Below are 24,396 nucleotides of genomic sequence, written 5' to 3'. Positions count from 1 at the left end.
TAAGAGATTGGAATGCATAGAAGCGAATAATGGAAAAGTAAAATACAGGTTTATGAGATGCCGTCACAATGTATATCGTAAATAACATTTGACCTCACGCGTTCATTTATTATTCGTAATATACATATCTCACAATCATATCGCAGTTAGTTAAAGATAATCTTGGAAATTATTTTATTTCACTGTTAAGTTTTTAGACGTATCTTTATCCAACTTTTTAGTGCCACTGGTAATTTTGATCCATGACAAAAACATCAATTCTTAATAATTTATTAACTGAAAGACAACTATCGTAGCAATTATTCGCAATCATCATACAGTAGGGCATTTTCATCTTGATGTAAGTTTCTCTCCGGTTACCTATACCCTGCAAGTCATTAGGGCTTCATAACACTTAGGTGCTAACTGCGATCAGCTCATCATGTTGTTTGCTCAGTTTCCCAGCAACATTACCCTCTTAACACTGATTGAAATCGCGTGTGACATTATGTTGTATCAAACACGGATTGAACGAGCTTAGATATTGTGTTGGAGTGATGGCAGGATAGGGCCTGGCACCACACCCACACGAGTGCACAACGATACAATCTATGTCAATATAATTGTTTAACAGTGATTCATTTGTAACCAGCTGGATTGATATGGGCATGATTTTATTCTTTTATGGAGAGGATTCTTACGGATGTTTGTCAGAAAACTATGAATACGGCTGTTTCGTGTTTGAGTGCTATCTTTTATACAGTATACGAGAACAATTTCAATGACTTCAAGTTTAAATATCTAATATCTAGGTATAATTATCAATAACTTACTTTAATTTTAGGCAATAATTTTTATTTTATTTTGCAAGTCTATTCTTTGTATGCACAATCATAATGATTGCACATTTTTGTAAGATTAAAAGACTGTATACAGTTTTAGTACACAGTCCTTTTTCTACGTTTATTCGAAATAAATAATTTCAGCAATTTCGCTCTCTATAACGGCTTGAAACCAATTAAAACATTCCATCCAGCATTCTTCGGAACCAAGGCCTTAAAATAAATTGAAATTTTAACTAAAAAAGTAACAACGTTTTCTGAAACGGAATTTTGCGAGCATTTTGCGACGGCGAATCGATGTTTATTTTTAAAAGTAACATCACAGTTAGAAAGTTCTATATGGTGCGGATATACTTTACTGTATATTCCCATAATATTTCTTCTCGTACTTGTACTTTCTTAGTCACACTTTTCGTTTAAATTATAAACGTTTTTGTGATGTTACAGATTTACAATTCATCATGTAACTATCCATTCATCCAAACCTTCATTACTAAATGAATTAATCAATATAAATTATATTTTACATCCAATCCAAAACAATCAGGTGGCAGCCCTATCCGCTGACCGCTGACAGGGGGCGCATCACGTCCACGGTCCATATTATGACAGCAACGGCGCTGTATCGACAACCAGCGAACATTCACTATGTTTACACTCGACCACAGGGCCCGTAGACGCCGCGTTAGATCACGTGGTCTATCTAATGTCAATCCCATACATTTTTCCTTTTCTAACTTCGTTATCGTTTTTTAATTGTTACTTTGTCTAAGGCCCCAGTTCAGTTATCTCGCGAGTTATCGCGCGGGGTCATTGGGCAAACTGTCATCTAATGCATTACTATTTACTGCGATCGCACAGCCCTGGATTTATAATATTTAATGATATTCATGAAATTATTGGTATTTATTATGTGGTGACACATATTATTAAGCGTAAATCGTTCAATAATCCGATAACTTGCTATCTTACGATAAGATATCGCAATACACAAAATAAGCCACTTGTTTGGATCGTATCATATTTTCAGGAACGTCAGATGATATTACAATGGCTAACTTGTGACTCATTAATTATATATTAGTCAGGAATATAAAAATAATATTACAAAGTCTAGCAGTTTTCATTAAAAATATTACTTTCATCAAAATATACGATGCACGTTGCACCGTCACTGCACATATCGTCAACATCAACAACCAAAACGTTATCATACAGCGATAATAATATAACCGAGTTCGCACTAGGCTAGATTCATCATTATTATCAACTACTACTATGTCACATATAGTCTATGTATAAAGGCTGGACTGTGTTATAAGTTATAACATATGTGTAAAAACATCAACTACGATTGAATTAACACCTAATATAAACTAGAAGCAATTAATAATATTAATTGAAAAAAACATTCTAAATATTGCATTGTATAGTAATTTTGTCAAATGCTACATTGAAATGTTCAAAAATACAAGTTTTAGATCACGAATACATAATATTGACAAAAAAAGGAGATGGTTACGTAAGCAATGTCGGCACGAGATGGCCGGTCAGTTATCTAACGATAATGCATGCACTTTACACGAACCTCGCATCTCGATAGGCGACGCCCACGCCGACTCCGGCACACATTCGGAGAATCTAAATAGATGTTTAAGTTCCTTTTACTTTCGAACATCGTGAATGACTTAACATATAAATTGATTGTCGTCTGAGTTGTTTGTCTATATTTGTTTCCATCCAAGCAATATAAAAAAACACAGTTGCGATATTTCGTCCTTCAGAATCGCAAATTTTTAGCAAATGTTAAATCGATCGGTTCTGTTGTGTTCTGATATCATTTGTATCGCCATCTCCTTGATGTCTTCAATTGGGAAGCAAAATTTAAATAAGGTTAACAAAATAATCTTTTATTAATAGCTCGATCAAAATTGTTATAATTTTTTATTCATTAGCTTCTCGGAATTTCATAACGTTTTGTAATGTTTGATTTGATTTAATGAGACAAATTAATCAAGAATTCAAATTATATCTTGAAATACTCGTATTGTATATGAGAGTCAAACAACGTATTCCAAGTAATGATGAATAAAATAATCTTCTACGAATTACAGGGACATATGTTCAAAATAGCAAAACCTTCTGATGCTGCTGATGTTGAAAATAGTCAATTGAATAATGAATAACTCGTGAACATGCACACAGGCTCGCAAACAAAATTGCGTTGACCGTCCCTTTTCGCATTTCGACGCATTCCGCGCCTCTCGTCTGTTTGTTTGCTTCGTTACGCTGCATCCTTGTTTGTTACTCACACTGCATTCCATATCTGTCATATGACTCGCAACACAATTATGTTATAACCGTTGTTTTATAACTGCACTTATTTTTACAAACATTGCGGCTGACAAGTATAATGGTGCAAATTCAAGATACTTTCCGAATACTGGCGTTAGAAAAATAAATGGGCAGGTTCATAAGATGCCTAAATAAAGCATTAAGAAGAGCTTCGATAAATTAATTATGTAGTTCGATGGTAAGCCATAAGTGTACACAACGGTGTGGATAAATATCGTATAGGATTTTGTCTTCTAATAGGATTGGAGGATAAAAACAAAACGTTAAGAATTTGGGTCACCCACAATACTTATGAAACGCGTTACATACAACTACATATTTATTTATTGTGAAATGAAAAGCTGCAGCACTTCTACGACTACGAGTGTGAACGTGAACATGATCCCCGCCCACGTTCAGACAAACAAGCGGTGTTATAATCTACCACTTATAGTTTTAATCCTCTTTACAATTATAAATTGTGGACTAACAGCAGACTAGGCAATAGATATACCTAGATTTTTTTTTTTTTTTTTTTATGCTAGGATTAGGCAAGCATTTGACCATCGCTTCGCCTGATGGAAAGCGACAAGCGTGGTCTAGGATGGAGCATGTTTGCCTAATAAGTGTCTATTCACATTTCTCTTGAATAAATCCAGATTGTAGTTTCTGGGAAAAACGGAAGCCGGAAGATTGTTCCACTCCTTACTAGTACGCATAAGAAAAGAAGAAGCGAATCGCTTAGTGCGTATGGGTGGGATGTCGATGACATAAGGGTGGAGACCGGCCCGACGTCGAGTCCCTCGATGATAAAAAGGAGAAGCTGGCAACAGGTTATGCAGTTCCTCAGCACATTCGCCGTGAAAGATTCTGTAGAAAACCGCCAAACTGGCTACGTTCCGACGATGTTCCAGACTATGCAGTTTGCATGCGGTTAAGGATTCATTTGCAATGAGTCTAATCGCTCGTTTTTCGATGGAGTCCAAAGCGTTGAGTTGATATTTAGCTGCACCTGCCCAAAGATGAGAGCAGTACTCCACACCGGAGCGAACCTGGGCTTTGTAAAGGTTTAAGAGCTGTTCCGGTGTGAAGAACTCCCTCACCTTAGAAAGTATTCCGAGCTTCTTAGCTGCAACTTGTACTTTGGACTCAATGAAGCTCTTGAAATTCAGGCTAGAAGAGAGTGTTAGACCTAGAAGCTCCAGCTCATTGGATAAATTTAAGGACACATCCTGAAAACTGGGTGTTAGACTGAAACCAGATCTCATTGATGGCACTGTATACATAACAGGCAACTGTGTATAGTGTAAAGCTTGTAAAACCTAGTTACAGTACACATTGAGCCGTCGAGGCGACAGCGAGTACAGCCCTCCAGGGGAATTAAACTTCGCTTTCATTGTACACACGACGTCCGTTGACTTTAAGTGTACAAAATGCTATAGCTTTAGCTGCACTTTAATACAATAAAAATACGATGTTATATAATAAGAATAAGAAGAAAATACATTTATTAGGATCACCAAAGTACCACCACCACATAAAAAAACAATAACAAAAGCACTCTTAAAGACTATAGAAAATAATCAGGGATAAAAAAAAAAAAAAAAATTAAGAGCTAAAAATCTATTATAAATATTTGTGTGGCGACTGGTGACCTAAAGGGTAAGGCCACTCAGCATATGCTACGCCGCACCACGGTCGGCATAGCGCTGGTTTTCAGGGCCCAACCAGACAACAGACGAGTAAGTCTAAAGTGTCCCGAATAATAAAATATAGTTAAATAACATAAAATAAAATGAAATACAATAAAACAAACTAGAAAAATTTAAATTAATAAGTAAGTGTTTTTACTATTTATATAATATATCGTAATTATGCATTGAGACGATTCTAAGACCTCTTGTTCTTATTAAGTAATCAGAATTTTATTCATGATAAAAAATACATGAGTGTGAGTTTCTGATATTTTAAAAGACAAGGTCACATACAGGTAAAATTTTATTAAACTGTCCATATTTGAGAAAATACTTGGATAAAATAAGAAATTCATCTGATAAATATTAATATTGAAAATCATAATATTATAAGCCAATATTAAATATCTGATATTTTTTTAGCAGCCTTAATAGCAATATGGCAATATTGGTGGAGACCTAAATATTATCTTATTATCCCATAAATAGCGACAATTGTATCCAAGATTCAACTTTAACATTATAAAGCCATTTAATCATAATCTCCTCCCCCACACTTAACTATCCCAACAAATTGCAATATTAGGCTGAAATTAGCTCATATGTATTACCTACACATACATTAACGCCCACACTTCCCTCGTGTTCGCGGCCACATTAGCGAAGTCTCCACAAGGCACAAATAGCGATATTGTTCGTATCGGTTCGCAATCAGCAACCCGAAGCGAGCGAAGCCCTACGCGCGCTATTATTACGCGACGTCAGCGAATTTGTGCGGCCTGATATTTGATACCTGACAACGCTTTTTAAGTAAATTGGAATTCACGACGCATCCTTTTCTCCACAGTCTGTGAACCGAATAATAAGGCCGTAGTTGATTCTGTTTTAATTTAAAATTATATCTAGGTAATAATGTAGTAAAAATAAATACAACATACGAAATTGTCCTGAAATATTTCGTCAACCTCGTTTAGAACCACGCTCCTTAAATGTTTGTGGCGGGAAGTTTTACTATTCGCCATTGAAAAAAAATACGGATTTTATTACTAAACGTAAGGAAATATAAAATATATACGAAATGTCCCTTGCAAGGTTCTATTTAACCTTTCAGACCGAGTAAAGTAGGTACAAATGTGACTTTTTACGACGAGATTTTAAAATGATTCAGCTCCAACACAACAAATTAAAACCTGCCTCATAAAAAGCAAAGAACACACATCAGCATAACTTTCATAATAATTAATATAGGAACAAGAATTTATAATCTGTACAATAGGCAAAAAGTCTCATACAATTAGTAAAGAATGCAAATGAGCGAATGTAAACATAAAACAGATGAAGAGCAAAACCGGGCGTGGGACGCGTCAATCCCCCTTCGATCAATTACATAAAGCCGATAGTGATGTCTTATCTATATCGATTAATAGAAAGCACATTGAACTATGCAACTCTAGGGTTGAGCATTTATTATAGAAATACAATTTAGAGAATGCATCCAATAGGTTAGCGCGTTATAAAATTTTGTACAAGGAACACATAAGATACAAATGGACTTATTCTACTGATCATAAAATATAAACTCTGTTGTACTAAAATCTCTATATAAATATCTCCGTAACTATGCATATTAGAAAAGACGTGTTTGCAAAAATGTGTAACTTACACATATTATATCAATATGTTTTAACTTTCTACTTAGATAAATATTTGCATTTTCACATTGTGCTAAATATCTGTCTCAAATATGTACAATATAAAAAAACTTCGGCGAATATCCCAAATGAAACTCCCATATCAGACAGGATGCACTATAATGTGGTGTGTATCATTAATTGCTTTTTTAAATTTTGATAGCATTGATGATATTATCAAATATTATCATTCAACATTAACTTTGTGGTCGACATGCCATCGATTCTCTATCGATAGCCATAAAGTATCGACACGTGTCCCCGCACTAGGCATCACTCTCTCTGATGGTTTTTCGAACATTGTTCCCCGCGCAGTGGTTAGAAAGTGGCGGTGTCATCGTCACGAGTTCGACTTCCGCGCCCAGTGAATACGCAATTATCGCACAATGTTATCACTGTCGCTGCAATCAAATTATTACTGTGGGTGTTGAATGACGGTTGGGTTTTATGACTTCTACGGGTGTCGTATTTTTCAGTAAATGTCGTACAATGTCAGGGAAATTGTGCGCTCGATATTAGTATTAAAATCTTAATTATGTATGTCGAAAACTAAGCGGATAATCTAAAGCAATAGATGCAGTCAGATGTCTATGGACAAGGTCTGCAGCTAATCAACCAAGTTTATTTACCAATGTCACGGACCTAAATGTCAGGATTATATAAAGGGTTACAAGTAAAGAACTATGTTAACATCAGCTTCAATTGGCCGAGCTTACAGTCAAAAACCTCACTTAGTAGCACAAGTTTATTAAAATCCTTTGTAAACATTAGAGCACTCCGGCGCACAATCACATCACGGCTCGATCGCTGAATTCTATCACATTTCGTCACTAATTGTCCGCATTTTCGTTGACCCAGTGGCGTGTGTCATTGTTACATTGTGACAGTGACCTCGCCGGCACGTTGGAACAATTACATATTATGCTGCTAATACGATAAACGTGTACGTTTGTGAGAATTTTTGATTTGTTTTAAATCCTTTCGCAACAGTCTCCTTGGGATAAAACGTAAACGATTTGGAATAACATGTCTACTTTATTCAAGTCATCTTATATGAAGGAATGCGACTCGTATTTTTATAGCCTACGTTTCCGTTAATATTTAAAACAGCTATAAATCTAATATTAGACGCAGTATATTTTATTGCGATAATTCGCATTATCGCAAGTACCCAATGTTAGACACAATAGCCTCGACAAAGATACAAGGCTAGATAAATGTTAACAGTGTATATCAATACGCGTGAAAGTAGTTACGTTTATCTGTGCCTATAAGATTACTTTCGATGAAAAATTCTGTAAGTTTCATTTGAGCACTCGGTTATCAAATGTCTCAAGAATTAATTACATCATATTTTTTTTTCACGTCGAAAATAGAAGGCATCCCTCGTTCATGTTATCGTGTGGATAAATAGAATATCCAAGACAAAATATTCGCTCGCGTAATACACAAGAATCACATTAAACCTTTATCTGGAAAGGAACGGGCGTGTGTTTGTACACAACATACAGATAAGCTACGTACACGTGTTGCTAATTATTACAACATCTCGACATACAAGCAGTACGATACATTTGATTTTTCCTCTTGAGTTTCAGGATTAATCTGTTTATTCCACACATTCGTAGTTTATGTCCTGCTTTATATCTTAACTATTAAAACTGCTGTGTTAGAAGGCTCCAACATAATGCTTTCTAATCGTATTTTATCTAATAAAGCGGTAGTGGAAAAGCGACAGAATTAAATGGTCCCACAGCTCAATCAGTCCGGTAACCTTCAGTGTTAATGATAATGTTCCTGAGGGGAAATCAGGTAGGTATAGATAATAGACTAATGCATGTAGCGTTAGGTTTTACAGATTATTTTATATTACAAAGTAGATCTTGTAGATCAGGTGAATTTTCAAATTGAAAAGGTCGAATTTCAAGCACAGCACAACCCTATACATCTAAATTTACGAAAACTACTAAAGAATCAGTTCAGTCCTCATCAAACTCATTACAATAGTAGTGGCAATGATAGCGAGTGACGCGAGATGGTACAGTTAGCGGCTAACGGGCGCGCTGACCCGTAGTTAGCGAACTAGCTCTAATTATCGCGAGCCACTGGCGCTCCGTGCATCCTTTGTGATCACGCATCTTTATTAGACCAATGCGTGTGCCGCACATTTGTTGGGAGATAAATAACGATGCTGATGATAGTTTACGCGAAAAAAGTAGTCCATGATCTTTTCGAAGACACTATTTATTTCTAAATATTGAAATTCAAGAGATATTACAGAGATAAATCAATTCATCCTGAGATTTGTACTACAGAATTGTATGGCTTTAAAAATTCTAGTACCCTGCAGTTGGTTTGGTAATTGGTATGCCTACAATAGCTAGTATAAACACATTGACTACCTACTGCTAAAATCTCAAAGATAAATATTCTTACGACATAGTGCAGGCGCAGAGCGTTGGTCACCTTTGAATGACTCTGGTAACATTTAGAGCCGAAGTGGTCAGGCGGCAGACCTACACGTTTGAAAGGAAACTCCAATAATATCCGTGTTTATGACTCACTATCAACGCAAGCACTAAGTTGACTAAATGTTCAACCCATTGTTAACCATAGGTATCAATATTTTAAACAGTTTACTATTGAAAAGGTTTCGTTGAGTTTTAATGAATAAATTCAAAGAAAATTAATTACCTTTAGCTGTGTTTATTATTGGCAAACATAACTAATTTTCTACTATCTTCACTACATAGTATAAAACAAAGTCACTTTCCCTGTCCCTATGTCCCTATGTCCCTTTGTACGCTTAAATCTTTGAAACTACGCAACGGATTTTGATGCGGTTTTTTTTAATAGATAGAGTGATTCAAGAGGAAGGTTTATATGTATAATAACATCCATTAAATAGTGGAGAAATACTGTTATTTTTGAGGTTTCTAATGTGAGGTCGTAAAAAATTACATTTTTTCCGCTTACATTGCAAACGCAGGCTGAACCCTACGACTTTTATCAAAATAATGTAGTAAGTATTATACACATTGAAAAGGTCTACAGAAAATTCCGCGATGGTATATGTCTATCTCTTATGGATAACCCACAATAACTTTTTTTTGTCATTTACTTTTTACGACAAATAATGGCTAATTTTCGATGCGATTTTAACCAATACAGCATTAATCCTTAACCAATTAAATACCTTGAATACATTGTTCATTTAATATAGATCTAAATGGCCTTTTACACCGTATGATTTAAGTGAATATTTTCGAAGATATTACAGATTAAACACTTGACCGTAATTTGAAGCTTACTTCATCGAGAAGGTACCTAGCTTTTTCCGCCTATTTTTCCCTCTCTTTCCGTTGTATATATGCTATCTCTCTCGCACACCTCTCCACCAGGTGGCGGGGCGCACGATAATGTCGGGCGCTGGATGTTTTTCATTTGGCGTCTAGCTTCCGCCGCGAGAAGGTTGTCTACAAGACTACAACCTTGGTGCTATTAAGTATTAAGTACTGCTTAAAGCAAGTGCTAAAAGTGTTAAAAAGTGTATCCCGTCGGATCGGTACAGTGAGTTATTTTTACATCTATTCTAATAATATTTTACTTAAAAATGAGTAAAAATCTTTAAAGTCAACGGTATAATCGTTGGACTTTATTTAAAATGCTGAGGTTTTTAATGAATCCTTCAGCAATAGTTTATTTTTCAATATGCTTAAATACTTAATAGCATGAATAAAGATATTTAAAATTAACGATACAACCGTTACATTTTACTTGAAATAGTAACTTTTCTTTTGAAATATTTCATTATGCAATATGTACTAATTAATATTTGAATTTTTAATACTGTGAGTAAAGCTATTTTAACGGTGTTACCGTTCGGCTTTACTCGAATCGTTAATATTACTTTTGTGATTATTTGATATTACTAGATATATCAAATACCCTCTCTTGTATATAGATATTTTTAATATTTTATTTCATTTTTAATAATGTGTTTTTATTACAAGGGTACAAGTGAATTTTTCGTGGAAAAATTACAATTAATACTTAGTATGGATATGAGCCAACTCAAAGCTTTACAGGCATACAATCCATTGCTACGACTTTATTACATTGTCGTTATCGCTAGGAACGGTTCGGAATTCCTATCATAGTTTATTACTAAAAATTATCGAACGAGATGAGTCAGCTCCAAGAAGTCACGACATGTCAGAACATGTTGTGATATTATTTTATAAATCGTACGGGAGTTACCGCTCAACTGAATAATGATGGAATTCGCTCATGTATAGTAGATACGTACCATGAATGTTCCACACATTCAAAACTATCCGTAGTCTATACGTGTCCTTTTATGAGTATTATTCTGATCCGTTTTTATGTGAAAATAGACATATTACACACGGCTAATTTGATGAAAATTACGTTTCCTATGTTCAAATGATGCAACTTTTTTGTTAAAACGAGTAAGTACCAAAATTTTACAATTAAATTCTTTGGTTTACTGAACTTGTGCTGAAAGGGTTATCGTATAATAATTATCGAGATATCTTAATATAAATTAGATTTAGATACACTTATTTCAAAGGATTTACAATTCAATTCTAACGTTTTAGAATAATATTATAAACTTGTACACCTTGACAAAAAGTAAAAAATTGCGGGTGAGTGGAGATTATTTTGTGCAATTAAATATAACGTCCTACGACGGTATGGTTGCGTTCGTAAGGAATGTTAACGGATATAAAGCAACTAAATGTTACATCGATTGCATGAACAAAAATAAATATGAATCGAAGTTCATTTTAAAATTTAGTAAATTGATTTGAATTATGAATTTATTAAATGTCGCTAACATTGGAAAATAAGTTAAAGGACCTTGTTAATTGCTATATTATTTAAATGATTATTTACTGCTATTTTTATATTAGCACTAAGGTGTATTCTTGCTCGAAGCAGAATACATAAATGTGGCCACTACTCCTCGCAGGGGTTAGCCAGGTCAAATTCACCCTCGCAGGGTGTCTCTTAAGCATTTTTTGGCAGGCCCTACTTATTTCTAGTTACAAACATCCCTCGCGCAGCTGTCGCTCGCAGGGAAATGGTGCAAATATATATCGGCCCTCGCGGGGCTTTGATTACAATCGTCCCTCACGGAAAAGATGGTGCGAATATATATCAGCCCTCGCGGGGCTTTGATTACAACCGTCCATCATGGAGAAATGGTGCAAATATATATCAGCCCTCGCGGGGCTTTGATTACAACAGTACCTCACGGAGACATGGTGCAAATATATATCAACCTTCGCGGGGCTTTGATAACAACCGTCCCCACGGGGAAATGGTGCAAATATATATCAGCCCTCGCGGGGCTTTAATGGCGATTGGTGCAAATATACAAAGGATTGATCATTAAAATGATCATAGATATTTGCTTTTGTCAACGAGGACCCACGAAAGAAGTTTTGGATATGACCGTATCGGATCTTCACTCTTCTAAGGTAGGTAGAAAAAGGTTTTGAAATCTACTTCACAGTGGGCAGTATAGTAAATGACCTAATAAATACAATAAAGGTTAGATACGTCAAATAATGGGCGCATGAAATTGATACTTCGTATCCTAAAAGTTTACGCTTCAGGAATCAGGAAACCACCATTGGTTTACCAATTATGGAAATTGGAATTGAACAAATTGTATTTACCAATGCAAAGCCTAATCACAACAAAGGAAGGCGAGCCGGATCAAATATCATCTCGCAGATGATTTGTGGCGGTGGTTTCGAGGATTGTCACCAAGCCTTGTGTCAACGGTATGTTTGGTATCGTAATTAAATGGCACTAGCCGACCAATTTTCATATACAAACATCGGAAGAGATTTTTTAATCGCAAAGCGATTGAATGTAACAAATGACGATTGATTACGTATAGTTGACCTCTCATAGGCCTATTTTAGTTGCCCGGTCTTGTAGGCAATTTATTTGACTCGTTTTTCAACCCATTTGACCTCATTATTGCACCCATGAGATTTTTCTTCGGGGCTCAAACAATAAATCGCTGAGGGATTAGGATAATCGTTTGTTAGACAAGTTTTTTTTTTGTCATCCCACCAGGATTATTATATTGTATAATAAAGTTATATACAACTATTAACGTAAAACGTTTAAGTACTCAACGAATGCTGAGAATACTGACTGTTGAGTTACATAGGATAGAGGATAAATAACGGAAAGTCAATCTTTCCAAACAAAAGCCTCTTATTATTAGATATTACTTGGAACCCCTACCCTTAACGAGAAAGCTCTGCCAAATGACTTCTCATTTCTTTGCTTTGAGGGGGGGGGGGGCAATAAATGAAATGTACAGGCTATACGGCTTTTAAAATATAAGTCTGGTAAGCGAACTAAACTTTGCTGGTTTAGTTCTTGCTATATCGCTATCCGTGCCTGCTTCTCGTGTTTACGGGTGAATTAAGTTTATTAATAGTCATAAATGCAATGCTATTCAGAGGATATACTGCATTTAAAACATGACAAAGTCTGGTAAGCGAACTAAACTTTGCTAGTTTAGTTCTTGCTATATCGCTGTCCGTGGCTGCCTCGCGTGTTTACGGATGAATACAGTAATGTCCTGTCTTCGCATCCACAGCTAACTGTCCTATACTGTCATAATCTTAACACATATTCATTCGACATAGCTCCCCACGAGCTCAGTTCTTCATTTTTGCACTCGCACAACTGTGGACAACACAAGAGCAATGCCTCCATTGGTAGCAGTTACAATCAAGGGATAACTAACCTTAGGCTAGCCATATTACGGATGTTGGAACAACCGACTATATTCAGGGCAATTTTCTTTGTTCAGTGTAACGTTTAGACTGTCGTAGCATTCCTACGGAACAAAGATGGGATCAGATCTGCATCCTTAATGCAGTTAATCGAAAGGAGATACTTTCAGACGACGATAGTATTCAAAACCCACCATATTCCTTAACATAATAATGCATAGTTAAGATTATAATCTCTCTTGCCATTATCCTGCAGCAGAATTCCTTGGCGATAATTTATCCTCGTTAGAACGAGCGAGGGTTGTTACGATAATATGAGAAATCCTAGTCAGTTAGAGACCTGAACGACGCGATAGAGTACCGCTATTTCAGTAGTAGTAACACCTAGAAGGGTGAAGGTATTCTGGAAAGCGGAACTGAAGGCCCGGTCAGCAGCATCAGCCACCTAATAGACAGTGTTCAGTGCTGCACCACTATAATCTGCAAAATGTCTCTGACGGTATGAAAATGTGGAGTACATTTTCAAAATATCAAATGATATATGTAGTTGGAATAAAAATCCTATTTGCCTCCGTCTATCCAAAAGACATACGGAGTAGCTAGTAGTAGTTGGTTGAATTAGAATAAAGTAACTATAGTTAAAATCCTTTGTTACTGACTGGATAAATTTGGCTCTTTTCCTATCTGACGTTCATATAGCTGTTGACTGCCTAGTGTTGTGCACAAACACTATTATTATAAACTAGCGGTCCGCCCCGGCTTCGCTCGTGGTACTTACGTTTTCTCTACATAAAAACCATCCTCGTACTTCAAGGAATATAATAAAAAAAAAAAAAAAAAAAAAAAAAAAAAAAAAGAATTATCGAAATCGGTTCAGCCGTTCTCGAGTTATGCGCTTACCAACACATTTTGCGATTCATTTTTATATATAAGAAGAAGATAAGTCACGTTATGTAGTCCCGAGGCTTTCGGTATATAAGTTCTGATGTAAATCATAATTATATCTTAAAACCGAATTGATTAAAAGTAACGTACTTGGCTGTAGTAATTGCAGTTTTGGGACACAGATAAGCTCCTTATCATTTTAGTCTCTTAAGTTCAGTATATTTGTTTCCAGTACAGAGTTTATGACCTATCAGTTTTAAATAAATAATTCATGCATTGTACTGAAAGTACTAGCCATGTTTAGATTATGATTGGTGGCGTTGGCTCTAAACATTAATAGATACCGCACGGTTTGGTTGGATGTTAAAAATCTGTATTATAATTAAAACCGTTTACCTGTTTTGATATTTTATTGCCTTATTCAAGGGGTGACCTTTTAAATTTATTTCTGACCCCAAAAGTAAGGACCAAGTTCTCTTCTTGTCCGCTTGTAGCAGGTTGGGTTAAAACTGTGTGAGTTGAGACAGGTGGTAATTCTATGTTAAGATGATTCAATTGTGCTTCTACAGAGTTCTAATTGAATAAATAAAGGTTTGAGTTTGAGGTATTTATGCCTCGTCGGGATCAGCTGTTGCTTCATTTTGTAAGTAACATCTAAATGCGTAATTGAAAGTCGTTACTGGCGCTTTCGCAGATTTACGCTAAAGATAGTGAAAATTGTAGTAACTTTAACCTTTCAAGCCCAAAAGGTTAACTAAGGTACGCTTGAACCAATCTCATAAGTTCTAATACTTTTAATCATTATGATTAACTTTTTGGTTCTTATTTGATTAACTTTTCATCTGGGATTGTTAATATATTATATAATATAAAAATTTGTGTGATTTATTGGTAGGTATACTATCTGCACACCTTACTCTTTCAAATAAAGAAATAAGTAATTACTTATGTATTCAAATTCACATTGGCGTCCATATATTGTACACCAGGTGGGTAACAAACAGGTCTCAATGAAGTAAGCTTCAAATTACGGTCAAGTGTTTAATAGCTGTGTTTTACCTGAAAATAAAACACATATTAAATACTTACCTATATTTGAAGCTTACACTTAACGTCCACCTGTTGTGGATTTCGACTCAATGAAAAACATCCAGCGCCCGACATTATCGTGCGCCCCGCCACCTGGTGGAGAGGTGTGCGAGAGAGATAGCATATATACAACGGAAAGAGAGGGAAAAATAGGCGGAAAAAGCTAGGTACCTTCTCGATGAAGTAAGCTTCAAATATAGGTAAGTATTTAATATGTGTTTTATTTTCAGGTAAAACACAGCTATTTAAAAATTGCGGAACGTAGCGTTTGCGGCGGTACCGTCCGGCCGCGGCCCGGCTATCTATTTTATACCCGTGCGAAGCCGGAGCGGGCCGCTATGTTTTTATATACTATTAGTATCAGCATATTGCACCCGTGCGAAGCCGGGGCGGGTCGCTAGTTATATATAAAGAAATGTTCAATCAATTTGCTGGTAAGAACCAGAATCAAAATACAATTTCCATGTTACTTAGGACTATCAACTTAAAATTCATAGGAATACCTATAAATATATTATATCGAATACATGGGAACAAGAAAAGGTATTATATTACACAAGTTGAGAGTTTCCTTCAGGTACGGGGAATTTGGGATTTTCGTAATATCAATATTGTACAAAGATATCTCGTTACCCTGTGTCCAACTATCCTAATGTTTGGGGCAACGGCAAGATATAATACCTTGATCTATTATGTATTTGAATTATTCATATTCACCATTTATTTAAATAGGCACAATTGGCGATCTAATCACTATAAAGTGATTTCTTCAGGACAGCCTTAATACCTACCTTAAGAAAACATGATAGAAGCGGTAAAATAACACGATGTAATTAATTGCATTAAACATAAATAAGAATAAACACGAGGCTATAGTTTTGTTTATAATAAACCAATTCAAATACGTACAGATAAACGCTTTATCCATCCGTATTCCGTATATGAATTACAACGAAAAGGTAACACGTACGTGACCTATCTGCCCCGCCTACCGTAAACCATTAAAATATTCTCATTGCTAAATAATTAAGTGGAAAAAAATCTTAAAATGAATTGTCTCACGCGAAAGTAGGAAGTCGTGCGTTGCCTTGAAACGACATTGCGCTATTGCCGCCTTATCAACGAGCTACCAGCGCGTACGGTTGGAGCGGCGAGCGCCCAATTACCTGCATTGCACTGGCCTATTTATTGACCACATCATTCAACTATTTTGTTCCGTACACATATTGATCTTAATGACGACTTAAGCGTATCATTGTTAACTCGAGGTCGTACTCATTCTTTGTATCCTAAGGAAGAAATGAAAAATGCTCCTGTATACATGGATATGACATCCTGTATATCCCACAAAGCAGAATATTCAGCATCAAAACATCCTACATTGGCTCAAAAATATTTTGATAAATTACATATTAATGATCTCTTTTGTTGCATATCTCTTGTCCATACTATGGGATTATATTAAAAACGGTATGGTTGGTACAGTTTAGGCTGTTGCTGTAGTGTTGGGAAGCGACCGCAAAGCCGCTGTCACACTAATCACTCTGGACGTCAGTATACTGTTTCAATTACGCATTTCGGTTTTCCTGTAACGCCGAGCGCAAACAATTTTGCTGTAAATTTAATGATCTGTTATGGTCCTCCATCCAATTTTAATTCAATTATAATTTATGGAGCAAATAGGTACATCGTTACGTGTTTCATAATATACGGAAGATCTTTACTAATAAGTTTTTAATATTATATTTATAGTCTTATCATACTGGCCTTAACCAAGACCTTGCGCTAATCGGCTTCTGGGGACTACATATTCTTCTCTATCGTATCGATATAATTCATACCATATGTTTCTAACCTTAATTGAAAAATTCCAAGTTTTCTGATCGTAAGTACGTGTGTGAATAAAAAACATGTAAAACAAGTATTGATTCCTTTTAAAGAGAAGTATAATAAATACTATAATAATGTTATTATGTGGGGCATCAATTGGCGTGAGACGTGTAATCGAGGAGACAATGTTATGATAACTATTTAAATTGTTTTCAAACACACGCTTCCCGATATGATTACAAACTACCGGTGGTCACTTGATCACTTTATAAATATGCGAAAAATTACTTTCATTGGTAGTTATGTCCAGATGTTATTTGATGCTTAACTGTGAACAAGTTACAATGGTATGTTTGATAGATTGAAGAACTCGTTATATCTTCTCATGTTTCAATCCCAAAGTGTCCAACTTTCACTATGATTACTAGAGGTCAAATATGTGTTTTTATCAAGAGTAGCTCTGACTCGCCGAACCTCTGGCAGCTGCTGCAATATTATGTTTTAGAAATTGTTTGATGTTTCAATATACATATATTTGCATTACATATCAGGGGAGATAAACACCATAAAATTTGATCACAAGTATTGGTACAGGTATTTCTTAACTTGAAAATGGTTCTTGTTAGCGATTTAGCAAATAAATATTTCCTGTTATCCTAAAGTAGATACATTTCCAAGAATATAAATTGAGTTGTGAAAAGGTATCGAGTCGGGCACGCGAGTGAGCGGTAACTTTTCAGTTAGGGTCCAGTGAGCAGCGTACGGAGCAATAAGGAGATCAAAGGGCCCGTGGAGCAGCCCCGACTATCGCATCGCACTTAATTGCCAGACGAGAGGCTTTTGATTCCGTGTTGACTTTTCTACCTATATCATTATTAACACTAACATTGTGATATCGAACTAATAACTGGATTTTGTACGTTCCGTTAAATAGGCGTGTTTTTTTTCTATTCTTGAATTCGTGAGTACCTATATGCAATTTAATGTTAACTATTATAAATTTATGGAAATATTGTGTTATCTTCTGTACAACGAGAGAGCAAGAAAGCACACGTGATATACATTTACATTTCATTTGAATATTGTCTTTTAGCAAGAACTGGGTCCTGTCGAGACCTTAAACCAGAAACAAATTTTCAAAGCGTTTATCGACTCATTTAACAGTCAGTTTATCTCAAACACCGCAGTAAGCGCCGAGATGGCTGCTGACTGCTCAAAGTGGAACGAAATTGATAATTAGCAGGACCGAGCAGGTCTCGGTTCAACGAGCCAATAAATAATTTGTACTGAATTAGAAAGCTCTGACCGTCTCATCGGTTATTTATGCTAATAGTTTTGAGTCAATATTTAAATCGGATCAGGGCGGACGCTTCAACTTCGCTATCGGCTTTCATGTCGCCCTAAAAGCTGAGTAAATTTCGAATACACAATCTAATTTTTAAATCAACACGAAACAGCGAAAGGGTTTCTAATATCAAATCAAAACAGGCATGGGATAATTGAAACGTCAATGAAACTATCATAAAGCAGGTTCTTGGCGTCTACAAGTAAACGAGTGTACTCGAACGATGATGATCATGAAAGATTATCAACAATTGCGACACAAACATAAGAAAGGCTTTCGAAGACTGGTTACTACAATGACGTTGACACCGTAAACGTGTGCTAGTTAAGATTCCGGGCGCTCTCGCGGGCCTCGCGGAAACCGAGAGTGATCGCCGGTTACCGCACCGGCCACCACACGTGACACGGTGCAAGGTTTCACCGGCCCATCACTTTCACCGATTCACGGTATTTGTTAACCGGGCCTAACGTAGAAATCTGAATGCCAAGGTCCGTGAAAATGATGACGAGCAACGTATATGATGAGCAATGAATAAATTATTGCGGATATGCACGCCGTCAACACTTTTATCGCCGTCAGCGGGTCGTAATTTCGGTGAATTGAACCGACTACGTGTTGGGCATGTAATTAAACTTGAAATGTTGAGCCAACGGAAGTAGTTATTAGACACTTAGTAACGATTTATGATAGATAGCCTTATGACATTTGGTTTCGTAATTCTGGTGACAAAACCAGTGTTATGTGGTAAATAAATGGAGTCAAGTATCTGTCCAACGTCAGTCTTAATCAAACCTGACAGTTTACGTGGAATGTTATCACGGTAACATTGAATTAGCAAAACATATACGACCTTGACTAAATGCATTTCCATCATACAAATAGATAAGTTTAGATAGCATGATAAAATTAATTGAATTGCAATATCTGATAGTTACTTGTGATATTAATCGATTGGTTACGATTGTGACTAGTGCTCTCGTTTATGAAATGCTGTCACATTTCTTGCATGTGCAATTATGTTACGTAACATAGTTATGTAATTGCATCAACAATCTAATCCCTAAAATATATCGTTGTAAATCGCGATCGCATCGATAGTTTTGAACGGGACATTTTGCAGAGCGCAAATTTTTAGTTGATACGTGAAAATAAGGTCCCCCTAACTGTTGCTATTGTTGAAGGAAATAAAGAAGAATAAGAAGAGGGAATCTTACTTCTGACAGACGCTTTAGAATTATTTGTACTAGTCTTGACATGTCTTTTTACGGAAACACTGTGCTTAAACGTTACTCTTGTTGTATCGTAGTTATAAGTCAAAGCGACTCACCTTAAACCTGTTGCGGCGGTTGGCCCGCAGCACGATGCCGTCGTTCTCGATGTAGTCGGGCACCTCCTTGCGGTTGGAGAAGTTGAACACGACGGACGTGGCGGCGGGCGCGGGCGGCCGCAGCTTGCGCACGCCCACAGCACCCACTGCACCCACGGCACCAGCCACACTCGCACCCACTGACACTGCACTGCGCACTTCACCGTTCTCGCACTTGTCACTCGCGCACTTGTCTCCCGCGCCGGTCCAGGCGCGCTCGATGCCGGCCGCCTTCAGGCTCTTCACTTTCGATTCAGCTTTTTCCACGTGCCCGTTGATGACGGGTTTCTTCGCTATCGGTTTGGGGCTTTCGACCCGCGGCTCCGGCTTTAGATCGATTTCTGGGGTGGGTTCGCGCGACGCACTCGATTGATCTCTCGACGTTTCGTCTTCTTCTGGCGGCGGTCTCGGTATAGGTTCGACGACGGCCGACGGGGGCGGTTCTTTTCTCTCCGGTCGCATCGTTATGGAAGTCTCCGTGACGTCAGGCGGCGGCGTTTCGAGCCGGGGCATCTCGTCAGTGACGTCCGGCGCCTGCTCCGGGGGCGGCGAGGAGCAGTCCAGCGAGGGCGACGGCATCGGTTTGATGACGCCCACGCGGCGCGGCGAGGCCGACACGCGCACGCGGTTCAGCAGGACCGGGTTAGTCGCGGCCAGCGGGGGAAGGTGAGATCCGCGTTTCGGCGCCTCGAAGGAGTAGCGCACGGTCGAGCCGGCGCGCGCTATGCCATCCAAGGCCGCTTTGGAGACCTGTTTGATTTCAGTCGACATCATCGCTCCTTCCGGCTCGTCGATGGCCGATATGTCCGCGGCGGCCGGACTGGGCGATCGACCGCGAGGTTCGGGCGTCGAGCTTCTCGGTAAAGCTTCCAGGCCTCGCAAGACTGCCGAAACGCGAGCCGCCGGGGCGGGGCGGCGCGGCGGGGCCGATTCAAACTTTCGTAACGTCGAGCGCACCACATCCGGCGGCGGCCTCTCCGTGTCCCGCAGAAGGGGAGCGGGGCGGCGGGGCGGGCGGGCGGAGCGCGGCAGCGGGGGCGGCGGCGAGGGCGGCGGCGGGGGAGGTTGGGTCGGAGGAGGCCGGGTCGGAGACCGGTCCTGGCCCTGGGCGCGCGGCCGCGGTTGCGGCGGCGGCGGGACGGGCTCATCGCGCGCGTCCAACCTGCTCAGAGCGTCGACGGAGCGCGCGCGCTTGACGGAGTCGCGGCGCAGGGGCGCGCCGGCGGCGAGCGCGGCGTGCGGCGGCGCCGCGAGCGAGGCGGGGCGCGCGGGGCGCGAGTGCGGGCGCGGCGCGGGCGGCGGCCGCTCGTCCAGCAGGTGCTCGAGCGACGTGGCGCGGCGCAGCACGGACGGGCGGCGGCGCGGCGCCTCGCGCAGCGCCAGGCTGAGGTAGCGCGACTTGAGGCGCTTGACGATGCCGGGCCCGTAGCGCAGCTCCTCGTCGTCGTCGGCGGGCGGCGGCGGGGGCGGCGGCGGCGGCGCGGGCGGCGGGCCGGCGGGCCGCGACCGCGCCGCGCGCCGCTGCAGCAGCTCGCGCTTCCACTGCGGGAGGGGACCGTTCGACATGCCTGCGGGGAGCGACCGTGTTATTCCGTACTAGCTGTTTATCTACACTATGATAGTAATGATCCATGTCTTAGATATATGAGTGAGCTGTTGAATTTGACATTGTGCTTTATCGACCATAACATTTAAGATGTGCATGTTATTTTCACTAATCTAAATTACACCATGAACGTAATAACTAAATAAAAATAAACATAAACTGTCTACAAAATCATGTTACTTCCTTGAAAAAAGTAATATTAAACTTTCCTGATTTTTCAAATCATAATCGTTAAATTTAGTTTAACTAGTTGGCATGACAGCAATTTATAAAAAGCTCAAAATATGAGAAAATTGTGAACGTAATACCAATTCAATTATTAATAGTATTTTAATACTAAAACATTTTATAATTTACTAAATGGGACTAATTATAGAAATGAATTGAATGAATAAAATAATTAAATAAGATTTTCAAACAATTACCTAAGTGAATCTATACTAATATTATAAAGAGGAAAAGTTTGTAAGTATGTATGTATGTATGTATGTATGTATGGTTTTCACGCAAAAACTACTGGACCGATTTCAAAAATTCTTTCACCATTAGAAAGCTGCATCTTTACTGAGCAACATAGGCTATATTGCATTTTCAAAAAAAATAGAGATCCTTACCAAAAATGCAATAGTGTAACCCAAGGTGTAAAAAAATCCTCAATAAAACTTCTGTCATCGCGTGCGCTGCGGAATCTATTGAAGATAGAACAAAAAAATGTTCTACGGTATTATAGAATGGATCAATATCTACAAGAAAGTCCGCGATACCATATGTCCATCTTCAGTAGTTATGTTACTACAACAACTTTTTTACGTTTTCAAAGTAAATAGAAGTGCCGACAGTATTCAAACCATGTTATCCATACACATATATTAATCCTTATCCCATTAAATGATGTTTTATTATAGACTGTTTCAATACCAGCAAAATACTTTTTAAATGAAAAGAATTGGATATTCCATTCCAAAGATATAACGAATTTTTAAAAGTGTCAATCTACAGAAAATAGTAGGTATACTGTTCGAGCAGGCCGTAGTGCGGGGGTCACGGAGGAATTCTACCAATATGCGTCTTGACGGAACACAGTGGGGTTTTGGTCGGTAGGAATCCGACATAACCCACGGCCCCTCCCCCGGAGGCCGTGGGTATCTATGAAAGATTTCCCCACTAAAACAAAAAAAAAAAAAAAATCAAAGGCCGTAGTGCGGGACGGGGTAAAGGTGATTTTCATGTGATTAAAAATTAAACCTATAGTCCGACCTATAGTAGACTTTTCACTGTAACGATATCGCATCTATGCGGGTGAAACCGCAGGGCATTGCTAGTATATAATAAATAGAAAGCTATTTGTACAGTTGTAAGTTTAATCCCACCAAAAACATTTTCATGTAAAATGTTGCCAAGACGAGCCCATATGACTCGCACTGTCAAAAAGTTATCAGATCTCATGTAGAGCCAAGCTTCTAACACTACACGCCCTAACTCTACAAGGCCTAACTTCACAAACTCTACACGTTAGTCAAAATATGTGGCTTGGCCATTTCGCTACACTCACATCGGCGTAAGGTGAAAAATTAATTCACTGTTCATTACTTTTGTGTTATACAATAGTTCTTGTAGTAACGAACGGCCAAGCCACATATTTTGACTAAGGTGTAGAGTTTGTGAAGTTAGGCCTTGTAGAGTTAGGGCGTGTAGTGTTAGAAGCTTGGCTCTACATGAGATCTGATAACTTTTTGACAGTGCGAGTCATATGGGCTCGTCTTGGCAACATTTTACATGAAAATGTTTTTGGTGGGATTTCATTTCTTTTTGTAGGTTGTTTGTAACAATTTTTTTTTAACAAGGAGTACCTATACATATATATATCTAGGGGAACCAAGTTTTAGATTATTAGATTAGACCTCTAGCGTCATCAAAATTTAATTTAAAATTACAGGTCTCATACAAACTCCCATCCCCTAGTTTAAGGGGTTGGGGGATGAAAGTTACAAGTTTTATAATTTTTTTGTTGTTTGTGTGCTAATACTAGCTTACATACAAAATTTCAGCTTTCTAGGACATTAGGAAATACCTTAAGAATTTTGATGATCATCAGTGAGTCAGTGACGAAATTAGCGTTTTTTAGATATAAATAAAATCTGAAGTATAAAAGCTAATGTAATTAAAACTTAATATGTTCAATAAGTCCGCTATTGACAATATATCCCGAAAATTTTGTTGATCTAGCATAATCCAAACCCAAGTTATGAGGGTTCAAAAAAACGTCGAAGCGCTTCGAGAAAAGGTAGGTAGTGCCCGTGCGCCTCGCTTGGCTCGTCTTGGCGGGGGCACTACCGTGCCCCCAGATGAACAGTTGTTGGTTTTAGTTTTGGCAGCTAAGTGATAATATTGTAAATACCCTGTTAACATTTTCTAAAGTGCTGATAGAAATTGTAAACATTGTTATATCTAGCTATATTATATTGTTCTTTGAATTTAAGATGTTACATGAAACTTGAAACAATATATTTAATACACAAAAGAAAGATCTCCATGTTAACACATTTACAAATTAATTGCCTAAAACTGAGACCTGAAACACATCTGAATCTAAGTGAATAGAAGTTTAAAATTATTTGTGGCATACAAGTAGTTACAAGTTTCAAGTATGTAGTTTAAATGTATTGTGTTATCATAACTCAATTTTATCAAGGAATATAATGTTTGATCAATATTTAGGACTTACGTCTAAATATTTATTCAAGATCCTTCTAGATGATTAGACTAAAACCTGAAGTTCTACAACTGAATTTACGCATCCATTGAAAAGGACCAAAAGTATTTAATACAGCCACTTACCGTAGTTATACTTGCTCACAACAAAGAAAAATCTGTATTAAATAAATACTTGAGTAACACTGTTTTTTTTCAGTAATGACTATAACACAGTATTGTCTGTTGAGAG

The 24,396-nt window shown here is 37.9% G+C and overlaps 1 protein-coding gene across 2 annotated transcripts in view; it reads right to left on the bottom strand.

The window, feature by feature from the left end:
- LOC149489292 (uncharacterized) overlaps window positions 1-24,396 on the bottom strand; it is a 41,196-nt gene that overhangs the window by 14,928 nt on the left and 1,872 nt on the right. For both annotated transcript variants that reach the window (XM_089711890.1, XM_089711897.1), the window contains exon 3: window positions 19,808-21,414. In XM_089711890.1, coding sequence (XP_089568016.1) covers window positions 19,808-21,414 — 1,607 coding nt within the window. The remainder of the gene's footprint in view (window positions 1-19,807; window positions 21,415-24,396) is intronic.

Source organism: Colias philodice, chromosome 3, assembly GCF_061535455.1.
Source record: "Colias philodice isolate Cphi_HAF_F1 chromosome 3, ilColPhil1 Martin Lab GWU primary, whole genome shotgun sequence".
Taxonomy (NCBI): domain Eukaryota; kingdom Metazoa; phylum Arthropoda; class Insecta; order Lepidoptera; family Pieridae; genus Colias; species Colias philodice.
Note: the sequence above shows the minus strand (reverse complement) of the source record. Positions and strands in the feature narration are given on the sequence as shown.